Below are 12,935 nucleotides of genomic sequence, written 5' to 3' on the forward strand. Positions count from 1 at the left end.
TTCTAGCTGAAGGTCCACTTCCAACTAAAAGGTCTTCTTTGACAAAATCCAGCTTCCACAAATCTCTTTGTTAATAGCAATATTTCTTATGGTCTGAACTTCTCATGAAACTCATTTCCATATTGTTTTGATTTGCTACCTGAATTTACAGGTGCTTCTACACTAGTATAGAAGAGTACTGGATTTGGAACCAGAAAATGTGGATTCCAATGCCCCAGCTACAGATCTCTGACAAGATTCTTTTACCACTCTGAGCTTCAGTCTTTTCACCTATAGATTACCTCAAATCTGTAAGGACCAAATTGACACAAGAAATGTGAATTAAGGCCAGGCGCAGTGGCTCACACCATAATCCTAACACTTTGGGAGGCCGAAGCGGGTGGATCACCTGAGGTCAGGAGTTTGAGACCACCCTGGCCAACATGGTGAAACCCCGTCTCTACTAAAAATACAAAAATTAGCCGGGCGTGGTGGTGAGCACCTGTAGTCCCAGCTGCTTGGGAGGCTGAGGTGGGAGAATCATTTGAACCCGGGAGGCAGAGACTGCAGTGAGCTGAGATCGCACCACTGCACTCCAGCCTGGGCGACAGAGTGAGACTCCGTCTCAAAACAAAAAAAAAGAAATGCGAATTAAGCACCATTCAAACCACACATCAGTGCTCAGGAGATATTTATGGCTTTGGCTGTTTGGTGGATTTCTAATCTATACTATAGGGCCATAGAAGCCAGAAACTGATTCATACATAATAAGAGACGGAATGAGATGTTTCATAAGTACATTTCTAGATAACTGAAGCTTATCTCTTTAAGTGCTACAATCATTTAGGGTTTGGGGTTTTTTTACCCCCATTTTGGATGAAAACCTCTGTAGAATATAAGTTATAAATTCCCTTCATAGACATAAGACACAAAACATCTTTTAACCTTTCAGTTATAATTAGGATCAGCATTATGGATTAAAATTACTCTAATGAAGTATATATAGTGACTCACTAAGCTGATATGCAAAGAGTTAATTATTGTGGTTTTCACTTTATGCTTGTTTTTGCACTTCTTCTCTTTCTACCCCCCCATCAAATTATTAACACATATCTCTAATAACTCTATTCCACATTTACTTGCTACACCTAATTCTTTTTCTTTTTTCTTTTTTTGAAACGGAGTCTCACTCTGTCACCCAGGCTGGAGTGGCGTGATCTTGGCTCACTGCAAACTCCGCCTCCCGGGTTCAAGCAATTGTCCTGCCTCAGCCTCCTGAGTAGCTGGGATTACAGGCGTGCACCACCACACCCGGCTAATTTTTGTATTTTTAGTAGAGACGGAGTTTCACCATGTTGGTCAGGCTGGTCTTGAACTCCTGACCTCGTGAACCACCCGCCTTGGCCTTCCAAAGTGCTGGGATTACAGGCGTGAGCCACTGTGCCCGGCCTACTTGCCACACCTAATTCCGAGAAACCAGGTAACACTAGGTCTGTTTTGCTGCATAAGTTCTGGATACAATTTGGTGATTTTGAACAAAGCTATCAATCACTCAGCTTTTTCCAGGCTGAGTGGTGGATAGCTACGTTCAAAATCACCAAAGTGGCTGGATAAATCAAAGTTCTTACTTTGATTTAAACCATACTTCTTTCGTAGATCATCTCATACTAGCCAGACCCTCTATATAGGAGCTCAAGATTCCTGAGGAACTCAAACTGCAAGCTCTATTGACGACATACTGGCACAGATCAATAATATTATCTTCACAATGGATAATAATCACCATGAAGCAATGCTGTGCCAGAAACTTTAATAAAGTATTTGTAATTTAAAGCCACCCCTGGGAGCAAACCACTCCTGGGAGCCATTCTTAAGTACAGTATCAAAACTTACCTGCAAGCCGGGAATGGTGGCTCACGCCTGTAAACCCAGCACTTTGGGAGGCTGAGGTGGGAGGATCACTTAAGGTCAGGAGTTTGGGACCAGCCTGGCCAACATGGAGAAACCCCACATCTACAAAAATACAAAAATTAGCCAAGTGTGGTAGCACACGCCTGTAATCCCAGCTACTAGGGAGGCTGAAGCAGAAAAATTGCTTGAACCCATGGGGCAGAGGTTGCAGTGAGCTGATATCGCGCCACTGTACTCCAGCCTGGGTGACAGAGCAAGACTCTGTCTCAAAAAAAAATAAATTAATTAATTAGTTAAAAACTTACCTGAAATAAAATTAAACAGATTTCCAGATTTGCTGCTTTGCCATTAAAGATCTTTATGTACAACGCTCACACCTATAATCCTAGCACTTTGGGAGGCTGAGGCAGGCAGACCACTTGAGCCCAGGAGTTTCAGACCAGCCTGGGCAACATGGCAAAACTCCATCTCTACAAAAAAATTAGCTGGACATGTTGGCATGCAACTGTAGTCCCAACTACTTGGGAGGCTGAGGTGGGAAGATCGCCTGAGCCTGAGTAGGTTGAGGGTGCAGTGAGCTGTAATCTAGCCACTGTACAACAGCCTGGATGACTGAGTGAGATACCATCTCAAAAAAAAAAAAATCTTTATGTAACTGAGGTGATACAACCAACTAAACAACTGGTGCAGCTGTCTGTACTTTCATTAAAAAACACAGCTAACACAGCTCCATAAAATGGAGTGTGTATGAAGAGGAGTTTGACAAAGGAACTTCTGGAAATCTGTGAAAATCTGATCAATGAACAAGCATTCTTAATAGTTTTGTGCAAACCATAAAGTCATGTTTCTTTCCTACTATGAGTTCCAGTTTATAAAGACCTGCTTATAAAAAATAAATAACATAATAATAATTACATACAACATTTTCAAGAAGCATACCTCACTGAATTGCTGGAACAAAACAGATGACAAAAAGTCCTGAGGGTGTAAGTCAACAGGGGGCCCCGTCCAGTTGCTCTGAACAAAAAGTTGCAAACTGCTCACACCAAGTAGAAATATCAACTGTTGTCTGCATATAAGAATGGTTAAAGAAATAAATATGAACTACTATCACTGTATAATCTCAAACACACTATTCCATTTCAGTTTTATTAAGAAAATAATATCTATCAACATTTATTGAGACTATCCTAGAGTATTACCAAAAAAAAAAAATTTCTAAAACTTAAAACAATTTAGGTTAGCTAGGCACAGTGGCTCATGCCTGTAATTCCAGCACTTTGGAAGGCCACGGTAGGAGGATCGTTTGAACCCAGGAGTTCAAAACCAGCCTGAGAAACATAGTGAGACCCTGTCTCTACAAAAAATTTAAAAGTTAGCCGGCATGGTGGTACATCCCAGCTACTCAAGAGGCTGATGCATGAGGATTGCTTGCAGCCCAGGAGTTTGAGGCTGTAGTAAGCTTTGATCATAGCACTGTACTCCAGCCTAGATGATAAAGCGAGACCCTGTCTCTCTTAAAAAAAAAAAAAGAAATTAGGTCTACAATATCCAATATTATAGCCACGAGCCAAACATGGTTTAAATTTACATTAGTTAAAATTAATAAAATTTATAATTCAGTTCCTTAGTCATACTTTCCATATTTCAAGTGCTCAATAGTTAAGTGTGGCTAGTGGCTACCATCTGGGCAATGAAGATAGAGAGCACTTCTATCTCCACAGAAAATTATCTTGAACGGCGTTGATTTAGGTTCTGATCAGACATCTATAAGTTTTTCTTGCACTCCCTTTAACAGCTCTGACGTTGCAAGATGTATAGAAAACTGACTTTATACAAAAGAAAAGTGATGATATAAAGTTGTTGCTAATTGTTTACCAATCCCATACCACCAAATGCTAGAACAACAACAACAACAAAACATATAGACATTTTAGTGAAAACTCTATTTTTCAGTCTTGCTGTGATGTGAGACAGGGATAGGCAAACTTTTTCTAAATATGAAATATTTTAGGCTTTGCATATCATGTTTGTTTTTTTCCAACCCTTTAAAAATGTAAAAACCATTAATTCTTAGCCACTTAGTTAGCCTGCCAGCCATAATGTGCCAAACCCTAAATTAGGATCTAAATAGGTACAGACCAACTCTAGCAAATAACAGCCAGGGAATCCTGGAGTTTCATTCTGAAGAGAAAGTATTAGTAATCACTTTTTTCCCCACAGCCCCTAGGCCCTTCCTTAAAAGGAAGAGTCTTTCAGAAAAAGAAAAAAAAAAAATCAAACATACAAGCCTATGGTAGCAAAAATATAAAACTCTGGACGCAAAGCAAATAAGCAGCATTAGAGAAAAAAGATAACAAAAGAGCTGGTATGCAATCAGAAGTTTGGAAATTTGGAGAAAACAGCCTTAATAAACTGTCCTAATCAAAAAACAAAATCCATAAGGTGAACTGAAAATACACTTTAACTTTCAAATGTCTGAAAATGAGTCAACTGAAATGTCTCTTTTTAGCTTTATGTGACAAGATAGAAATCTAGTATATCAGTGAATAATGCATTTGTGTGAATGTGTTGTTTTAATGGGTGCCACAAGGCTAGTTGCTATGAGAGTGCACACATATAAGAAAGCAATGAGAATCCAGCCGGGCGGAGTGACTCATGCCTATAATCCCCACACTTAGTGAGGCAGAGGTGAGGATTGCTTGAGCCCAGGAGTTCGAGACCAGCCTGAGCAACATATCGAGACACCATCTCTACAAAAAGGAACTTAAAAAAAAAAAAAAAAAAAGAATGATACCAAAGGAACATAACTACCAGTAAACTAAAAAAAATTAAATGGAGGCTGGGCGAAGTGGCTCACGTCTGTAATCCCAGCACTTTGGGAGGCCGAGGTGGGCAGATCACCTGAGGTCAGCAGTTCAAGACCAGCCTGGCCAACATGGTGAAACCCCATCTCTACTAAACATACAAAAAAAAATGAGCCAGGTGTGGCACAGGCCTGTAATCCCAGCTACATGGGAACCTGAGGGAAGAGAATCACTTGAACTTGGGAGGCGGAGGTTGCAGTGAGCCGAGATCACGCCTCTGCACTCCAGCCTGGGCAACAGAGTGATACTCCATCAAAAAAAAAAAAAAGAAAAAAGAAAATGAATAATATTAATTTTCAAAATAAAATTAAAAGCCTGTAGTAGCATTCTTTTCCAAACTCCTTATGAATATGGGTTATGCTTTATTCATCCTCAGAACCTCCACATCTACTACAATAGTTTATTTGTTGAAGGACTAAATGAAGCTATTTCCTAGAAATAATGGTAAAATAAAATTGCATGCATTTATAAGATAATTAAAGCTTGACATGGTTGCCACAGATAGTAGACGAAAGATAGAGGTATCAAATTTATAACAGTGAAATATAAGCCACTGAAAAGCTTAGGTTTCCCTGCTGTGTAACTATCTGCTATACTTAACCCTATAAAATTACACAAACTTTAATGGAAGAAGGTAAACCAAGGGCTTCCTTACAAAAACATTAAGTTCTCTGAGCTCTATAAAGATAATAATCTAAAACATAATAAATAGTTACAAATTAGCACTCAGCTATGCAGAAATAACAAGATTGAAAGTATGTTTTTTGTTTTTTGGGTTTTTTTTTGAGACAGAGTCTCGCTCTGTCGCCCAGGCTAGAGTGCAATGGCAGGATATTGGCTCACTACAACCTCCACCTCCCAGGTTCAAGCGATTCTTCGGCCTCAGCCTCCCTAGCAGCTGGGATTACAGGCGCATGCCACCATGCCCAGCTAATTTTTGTATTTTTGTATAGATGGGGTTTCACCATGTTTGCCAGGCTGGTCTTAAAACTCCTGACCTCATGTGATCCGCCCGCCTCAGCCTCTGAAAGCACTGGGACTACAGGCGTGAGGCACTGCACCCAGCCTGAAAGTATGTTTTTAAGTTAAAGGAAATAAGGTCTGAAGTTTTGCCGGTGGGTAAAGCCGACCAGACCTAAGTATTTGCAGTTAACACCAAAATATGTGCCAGTCTCATATATGAAACCATTTTATACTGCACCACTTTACTTCTTCATTCTGGATGGACTTCTGGATGAGAGTTTTTACATAGATTACTTGGTACATCATGAGTCTTGAGTAAAATATAAGGCAAGGTTTCTCAACTGCTAAAATCAGGGCCTTACCCTGTCAAGGTGCTATTAAATGTATTCGCTCTGTTCCTCTATGAAAATTTCAAATAAAATTCTACCTTTCCGTTGTGTCCAAATCTGTTGAGTAATCCAGGAATGTTACTACCTGCTTCTCCAGGTAGCTATCAATCTTTTCTTCAGCGGTTGTTGTTGAATTAAAAATATTTTGAGTCATTGAATTTAAGAATATGGCTTCATAGTTCCCTTCCAGCAGCAATTGTAGGAAAGATCCACTCTCTGTAATATAAAAAATTAGTGCGGTAATCCAAAAAAAATTATTTTTCATACCGTAAAGGATAACACTATTAGGTAAATCTACCATTTTAGTGTGCAAAAACAATCTATAGACTTAGAATGATTACTGTATGTCAGTCACAAGGCACTCAGTAAATCTCCATCATTCTACAAACATTCTCTCTCCTAGAATTAGCAGCTCACTCATACTGACTATGAGCCCCAAAGTGGAAGTCAGCCCCAGAAATAATATTCCTCATTAATAGGTATTTAGTCTTTTGCTGGGAAATTCACAAAGATTCCTACTGACAATACAAAAGTTTCCTTAGTCAAGGTTCTAAAACTTTTCACAATCTGGCTCTTTCTACCTCCATTATTTTCTCTTCTTGAAAAGTCACTCCAAGAGCGCTGGTTTACTCATTGTTTCCCTAATGTCCCATGCGTATTCCTGCCTCCACACTTTGCACTTGTGATATCGCCTGTTGAACTCTTCTCCACTTGTTAGTCTTACCCGTTAATCCAAAATCAGCTCAAGTCTAACTTCTTCTAGGAAAGTTTTCCAGGCCACCAAACTTCAAACTTCCTGTCACTGGAAGCACCTACTGTGTCACACAAGTGCCCACACACACACACATACACACAGAGTACTTACACACTACACTGTTCATTATTACTCTTTTGGGTCCAGCCTAAATCCCACAACCAGATGTGCCAGTGCATGTGCCTTTTAACTCTTTATCTCTCTGGTAAATATTCATTGCTCACAAGAATTAATCTTTGCCTCCTAGGCTGGGCGCGGTGGCTCATGCCTGTAATCCCAGCACTTTGGGAGGCCGAGGTGGGTGGATCACGACGTCAGGAGATCGAGACCATCCTGGCTAACACGGTGAAACCCCGTCTCTACTAAAAATGCAAAAAAAAAAATTAGCTGGTCGTGGTGGCAGGCGCCTTTAGTCCCAGCTACTCGGGAGGCTGAGGCAGGAGAATGGCGTGAACCCGGGAGGTGGAGCTTGCAGTTCGCGCCACTGCACTCCAGCCTAGGCGACAGAGCGAGACTCTGTCTCAAAAAAATAAAAAAATAAATCTTTGCCGCCTAGGCCGTGCATGGTGGCTCATGGCTGTAATCCCAGCACTTTGGGAGGCCGAGGCGGGTGGATCACCTGAGGTCAGGAGTTCCAGACCAGCCTGACCAACATGATGAAAGCCGTCTCTACTAAAAACACAAAATTAGCCGGGCATGGTGGTGCATGCCTGTAGTCCCAGCTACATTGGAGGCTGAGGCAGGAGAATCGCTTGAACCGGGGAAGCGGAGGTTGCAGTGAGCCGAGATGGCACCACTGCACTCCAGCCAGAGCAACAAGAGGGAGACTCCATCCCTCCAAAAAAACAACTTTGCTGCCTCATTTTAGCTCCTCTGCTTACCAACAGTGTGACCTTAAATAAATTACTTAACCAGACCCGGGCGCGGTGGCTCAGGCCTGTAATCCCAGCACTTTGGGAGGCTGAGGCAGGCGAATCATCTGAGGTCAGGAGTTCCAGACCAGCTAGGCCAACATGGTGAAACCTCGACTCTACTAAAAATACACAATTAGCCGGGCGTGGTGGCGCGCGCCTGTAATCCCAGCTACCCTGGAGGCTGAGGCAGGAGAATCACTTGAACCCGGGAGGCGGAGGTTGCAGCGAGCCGAGATCGCGCCATTGCACTCCAGCCTGGGCAAAATGCAAAACTCCGTCTCAAAAAATAAATAAATACATACATACATACATACATAAAATAAAATTACTTAACCAAACTGTATTTACAGGTCTTCACCGCAAAGTGGGATTAAAAATTGAATCTACCTTAAGTATCTAATATAAGCATTAAATGACTGAGTACATGTTAAGGGCTTAGAAAAATAACTGACATTGCCATTGTTATTATTACTGAACCTGGGCGGTAAGAAGTTTTGGGCAAAGAAAGTGAGGACCACGCCCACCATGTCAAAGACTCAACGACCCAAAGCCTCAAGGAATCAGCTAGATTGTGTTAGGGAAAAATGAAGGGAGGGATGAGAATCAGTCGCTGCCATCCCTTTTCCTCACAGTTCCCACGATAGCCTAAGGCCCGGTAGGTGCGCCTCTCACCTGAACCGACGACCCCCTCCTGTTTCCATTGCTGCCGCTCAGCCTCAGTGGGGAATCCCCTCAGAATTGCCAGCTCCGGAGTCCACATCACCCCAGACACCGCTGCAGCCAAAACAGGCTCCCACGAGAGCCACACGGGAGTCAACAAAAGAAAGTGAAAACAGGAGAGTCCAAAGGCGCTGAAATCTAGTGGCGACAGTTACCGTAAATACACCTGCGGCCCTAGAATTCCATGTGCGGATACTACCTCAAGGAGGCGGCCATAACAGCAGCGCGGGGCACCCTGGGAAAAACACGCACGCTCTCTGGTTTGGCTTCCGCCTAGGAGAAGAACCCGAGCTTGAGTAAGGAGCCTGTGGGGTGGTTATGCCCCACCCCGGGGCGGGCAATAGGCGGAGTTGAGGGCGCGGTCGCGCTCAGCCCCGCCCCCAATGGGACCGCTTCCAAGAACTGTGAACATGGAAGTGAGTGTGGCTCCCACCGAGGGCTAGGATTCAAATGCAACTCAAAACGGACGTCTTGGCCAAAGCAGTTTGATTAGAAGGGCTAGAGTTGTGATTCTTAAACCATTTTGGGTCAGAACGCTCTTGACAACCCGATGAAAACCACAGTCCTTCGCGCAGAGTGCAGGTGGGCCCTTGCTCTCAGCATAAGGGTACCCTCTCAGGGAATCACAGACCCTCTGACGTGGAGTCGGTGAAGCCCCAGGTTGGAACCCCGTCAGCATAGCATGGGTCTTTCGGCGAATGAGCGTGTAAGGAAAGGATCTGGTTTTGACACTGCTCTACATGAATCATGGCCGGGTGGGAAATCTGCCCCTGCCGCTGGTGCAGGGAAGTTTTTGGAACACTGTCGGAACGCTGTAGAAGAGTGATCCCAGGGGTGATCACAAAGAAATTGCAAGGAGACAAACCAGCCTCCGCTGGTACCTTATTTGCACTTCTTTGAATCTTCCTAGCAGCACTCCAAAGAAACAGTTAGAGGGCGGGCGCGGTAGCTCACGCCTGTAATCTCAGCACTTTGGGAGGATGAAGCGGATGGATCACCTCAGGTCAGGAGTTCGAGACCAGCCAGGCCAATATGGTGAAACCCGTCTCTACTAAAAATACAAAAATTAGCCGGACGTAGTGGGGCACCCCTGTAAACCCAGCTACTCGGGACGGTGAGGCGGGGGAATTGCTTGAACCCGGGAGGCGGAGGTTTCAGTGAGCTGAGATGGTGCCACTGCACTCCAGCCTGGGCAATAGGAAAGAGGGAGGGAGGGAGGGAAGAAAGAAGGAAGGAAGGGAGGGAGGGAGGGAGGGAGGGAAGGAGGGAAGGAAAACAGGACTATGGCTTTGTCGCATTGGCTTGACACCTGTACTGAGATATGTCATGTAAGAGCCAGGAGAAAACTGCAGGGTAACTCTGACCACAAGAGCAAAAGCTCTCTGAAAAGAGGCTGACCCGGTACCCAGCTCCAAGGAAGAAGCTAAATAAATGTTAATTCACTTTCTTACTCAGTAAAGAGCCACTCCAGAATGTGAAGGGAGAGGAACTCAGCTCAGCTCATCAGCCATTGCCATCAGATACCAAAGGAAGCCGGACCTGACTGTGATTGGAGAAGAGCGGATGCCCTAAAATGTCCTCCCATTGAGAAGTAATTAAAAACTATTTTTCAGGCCGGGCGCAGTGGCTCACGCCTGTAATCTCAGCACTTTGGGAGGCAGAGGCGGGCGGATCATGAGGTCAGGAGATGGAGACCATCCTGCCTAACAAGGTGAAACCCCATCTCTACTAAAAATATTTTTTAAAAAAATTAGCCGGTCGTAGTGGCGGGCGCCTGTAGTCCCAGCTGCTCAGGAGGCTGCCGCAGGAGAATGGCCTGAACCCAGGAGGCAGAGGTCGCAGTGAGCCAAGATCGCGCCACTGCACTCCAGCCTGGGCAGCAGAGCGAGACTCCGTCTCAAAAAAACAAACAAAAAAACCCCCACTATTTTTCTAGAAAATGATACTTGACCAGGTTGTCTGTTCATTTCCTTAAGTATAAAAGCCAGCACTGTCTAAACTAATTTGATAATTGTTAAAGATGAATGTCTGTAAAAACACACTGGCCGCTCTGCCAAAGCTCCTCACCTGTTTGTAGCACCCCGTTAATCCACGTAGTAAACTTGCAACTTTCAGTTAAATTCAAGGTTGGTTTGTTTTAAATGTGGTATGCTAGATGATGATGGTGACTGAAGTCTGCCTAATCACCCTTCAAGCAAAGTGAATTCCAGTAATAAAGTAGGTGGGGAATATGGTCTCGATTAAAAATATGTACATAGTGAGTGGAAATTGAGCAGGCAATGAGATATCTACTGTAGGATTCAGTATAGAATGCCTTGGCTGACGAGTCTATTGGGATCCTGTATGTCACTATCTAAAAGTCTTTTTTTCTTGGGCTGGTCAGATTTCTCCAAAAGACTCTTTAAATCTCCTACCCGGAAGGTGAGGCTCTGGCTGCCACAGTTCCAGGGCCCAGTGGAGATAGAAAGCCAGAAGTCTCCATATTCAAGACTAAGAATGAGGTAAGTGAGAGATACTTTTAACAGAATTTAGGACTATCCTTGGCTTATTTTATGCCTCTAATCCATATTGTTTCCTTTCTCGTCTCTTATGTCAAGTAGTTCCCAACCTATTACAAAATCTCATCTTCTCTAAACTAGTGATTCTAGCTAAATGTTTATAGTAATGTTTGGTCTACAGTAAAAAATAAATACAATTATAACACCTCTATTTTGAAATACGGTGTGACAAGAAAACAAGGTTTTGCATCGTTTCTTCCAAAAGGAGAAAAAATAGGAAGGAGGATGGCTGGAGATGTAAATTCAACAAGTATTGCAAGAGGCTAGGAGACTGGAGAAAATAATGGTGCCATGGGAGCATCAGAGGGGTCAAGGAGGACCAGATCAGAGTTTGGTTGCACTGACTAGAAGGAAGCACAGGGCAAGGACTGGCTCACTCTCTGAAGGAAAGCGGTGGTTGCAGGGCCATTGTTCCGAGGGACAGAGGGTTTGGAAAGAGCAGGTGACCAACGGTGTCAGAAGAAGGAAGAATTGTTATGTCAGGAGAAGGCTTCTGGAGAATATGGGTCTTGGGAGACCAGATTTTAAGCTTCATACAACAATTTTATAAAAAGCATTATTCAGGCAAAATTGGCATAAAGTGCACATATTTTAACTGTACAATTTGTTAGGTTTTATTTTAGGTATGTACCCATGAACCATCACCACAATCAAGACGGTGAACACATCCATCACTCCTCAAAGTTTCCTTGTTCCTCTTTATAATCCGGCCCTCTTGCCATCCCCATCCTCTACACCCCAAGCAACCACTGATCTGCTGTCACTATTGATGAGTTTGCATTTTCTAGATTTATATAATGGAATCATACAGCATATACTTTTTTTCTGGCTTCTTTCACTTAGCATAATTATTTTGATATTCTTATATACTACGTATCAATGTTCATTTAAAAAATATAACTGAAGAGTATGTATTGTATGAATACATCACAATATGTTTATTTATTCATCTGTGGAGGGATGTTGAAGTTGTTTCTGGTTTTTGGCTACTTCAAATAAAGCTGCCACAAACATTTGCAAACACTGTTAAAAATTATTATTAAATGTGAGCTCTGTTAATGAATATGAAAGGAGATGGAAGGGTCATGAAATGCTATTCGCAATCCTGACTTCCTTATGCTTGAGCTAATGACAAATCCAGCCTCTCTTTCACCACTTAAAAAGATAGGAGACAGAATTAGTTCAAACACATGGCTGGGTGTGGTGGCTCACTTCTGTAATCCCAGCACTTTGTGAGGCCAAGGCGGGCGGATCACCTGAGGTCAGAAGTTTGAGACCAGCCTGGCCAAGATGGTGAAACCCGGTCTCTAATAAAAAAATTAGCTGCACGTGATGGCACACGCCTGTAATCCCAGCTACTAGGGAGGCTGAGGTGGGAGGATTGCTTGAACCCGGGAGGTGGAGGTTGCAATGAGCCGAGATTGCACCACTGCACTCCAGCCTGGGCGACACAGCAAGACCCAGCTGGGTGTGGTGGTGCACACCTATAATCCCAGCTACTCGGGAGGGAGGCTCAGGCATGAGAATCACTTGAAGCCGGGAGGCAGGGGTTGCAGTGAGCTGAAATCATGCCACTGCACTCCAGCCTGGGCGACAGAGCCAAGACTCTGTCTCAGAAAAAAAAAGTTTTACATCTTAAGTCCCATAGGTGCTAACAGATACTAACAGAAGAGGGGAACTATTGTTTGAGTATACTGAGGGCTGGGCGCGGTGGCTCACACCTGTAATCCCAGCACTTCAGGAGGCCGGGACGGGCGGATCACGAGGTCAGGAGATGGAGACCATCCTGGTTAACATAGTGAAACCCCACCTCTATTAAAAATACAAAAAAGTAGCCGGGCGTGGTGGTGGGTGCCTGTAGTCCCAGCTACTTGGGAGGC

At 43.6% G+C, this 12,935-nt stretch overlaps 1 protein-coding gene and 1 long non-coding RNA gene across 2 annotated transcripts in view; one reads left to right on the forward strand and one right to left on the reverse strand.

Annotated features, from left to right (window-relative positions):
* Window positions 1–8,843, reverse strand: part of TTC27 (tetratricopeptide repeat domain 27) — a 195,184-nt gene extending 186,341 nt beyond the window's left edge. The window contains exons 1-3 of the mRNA XM_016948331.4: window positions 8,450–8,843; window positions 6,148–6,325; window positions 2,830–2,959 (exon numbers count right to left, since the gene is read on the reverse strand). Coding sequence (XP_016803820.1) covers window positions 2,830–2,959; window positions 6,148–6,325; window positions 8,450–8,537 — 396 coding nt within the window. The 5' untranslated portion in view covers window positions 8,538–8,843. The remainder of the gene's footprint in view (window positions 1–2,829; window positions 2,960–6,147; window positions 6,326–8,449) is intronic.
* A 115-nt stretch (window positions 8,844–8,958) lies between these two features.
* Window positions 8,959–12,073, forward strand: LOC134807824 (uncharacterized). Its single transcript, XR_010149163.1, has 4 exons — window positions 8,959–9,079; window positions 10,111–10,208; window positions 10,881–10,998; window positions 11,667–12,073. It is a non-coding gene; the product is annotated as an uncharacterized LOC134807824 (long non-coding RNA).
* Window positions 12,074–12,935: the final 862 nt, after the last annotated feature.

This window comes from Pan troglodytes, chromosome 12 (assembly GCF_028858775.2).
Source record: "Pan troglodytes isolate AG18354 chromosome 12, NHGRI_mPanTro3-v2.0_pri, whole genome shotgun sequence".
In the NCBI taxonomy this organism is placed as follows: Eukaryota; Metazoa; Chordata; class Mammalia; order Primates; family Hominidae; genus Pan; species Pan troglodytes.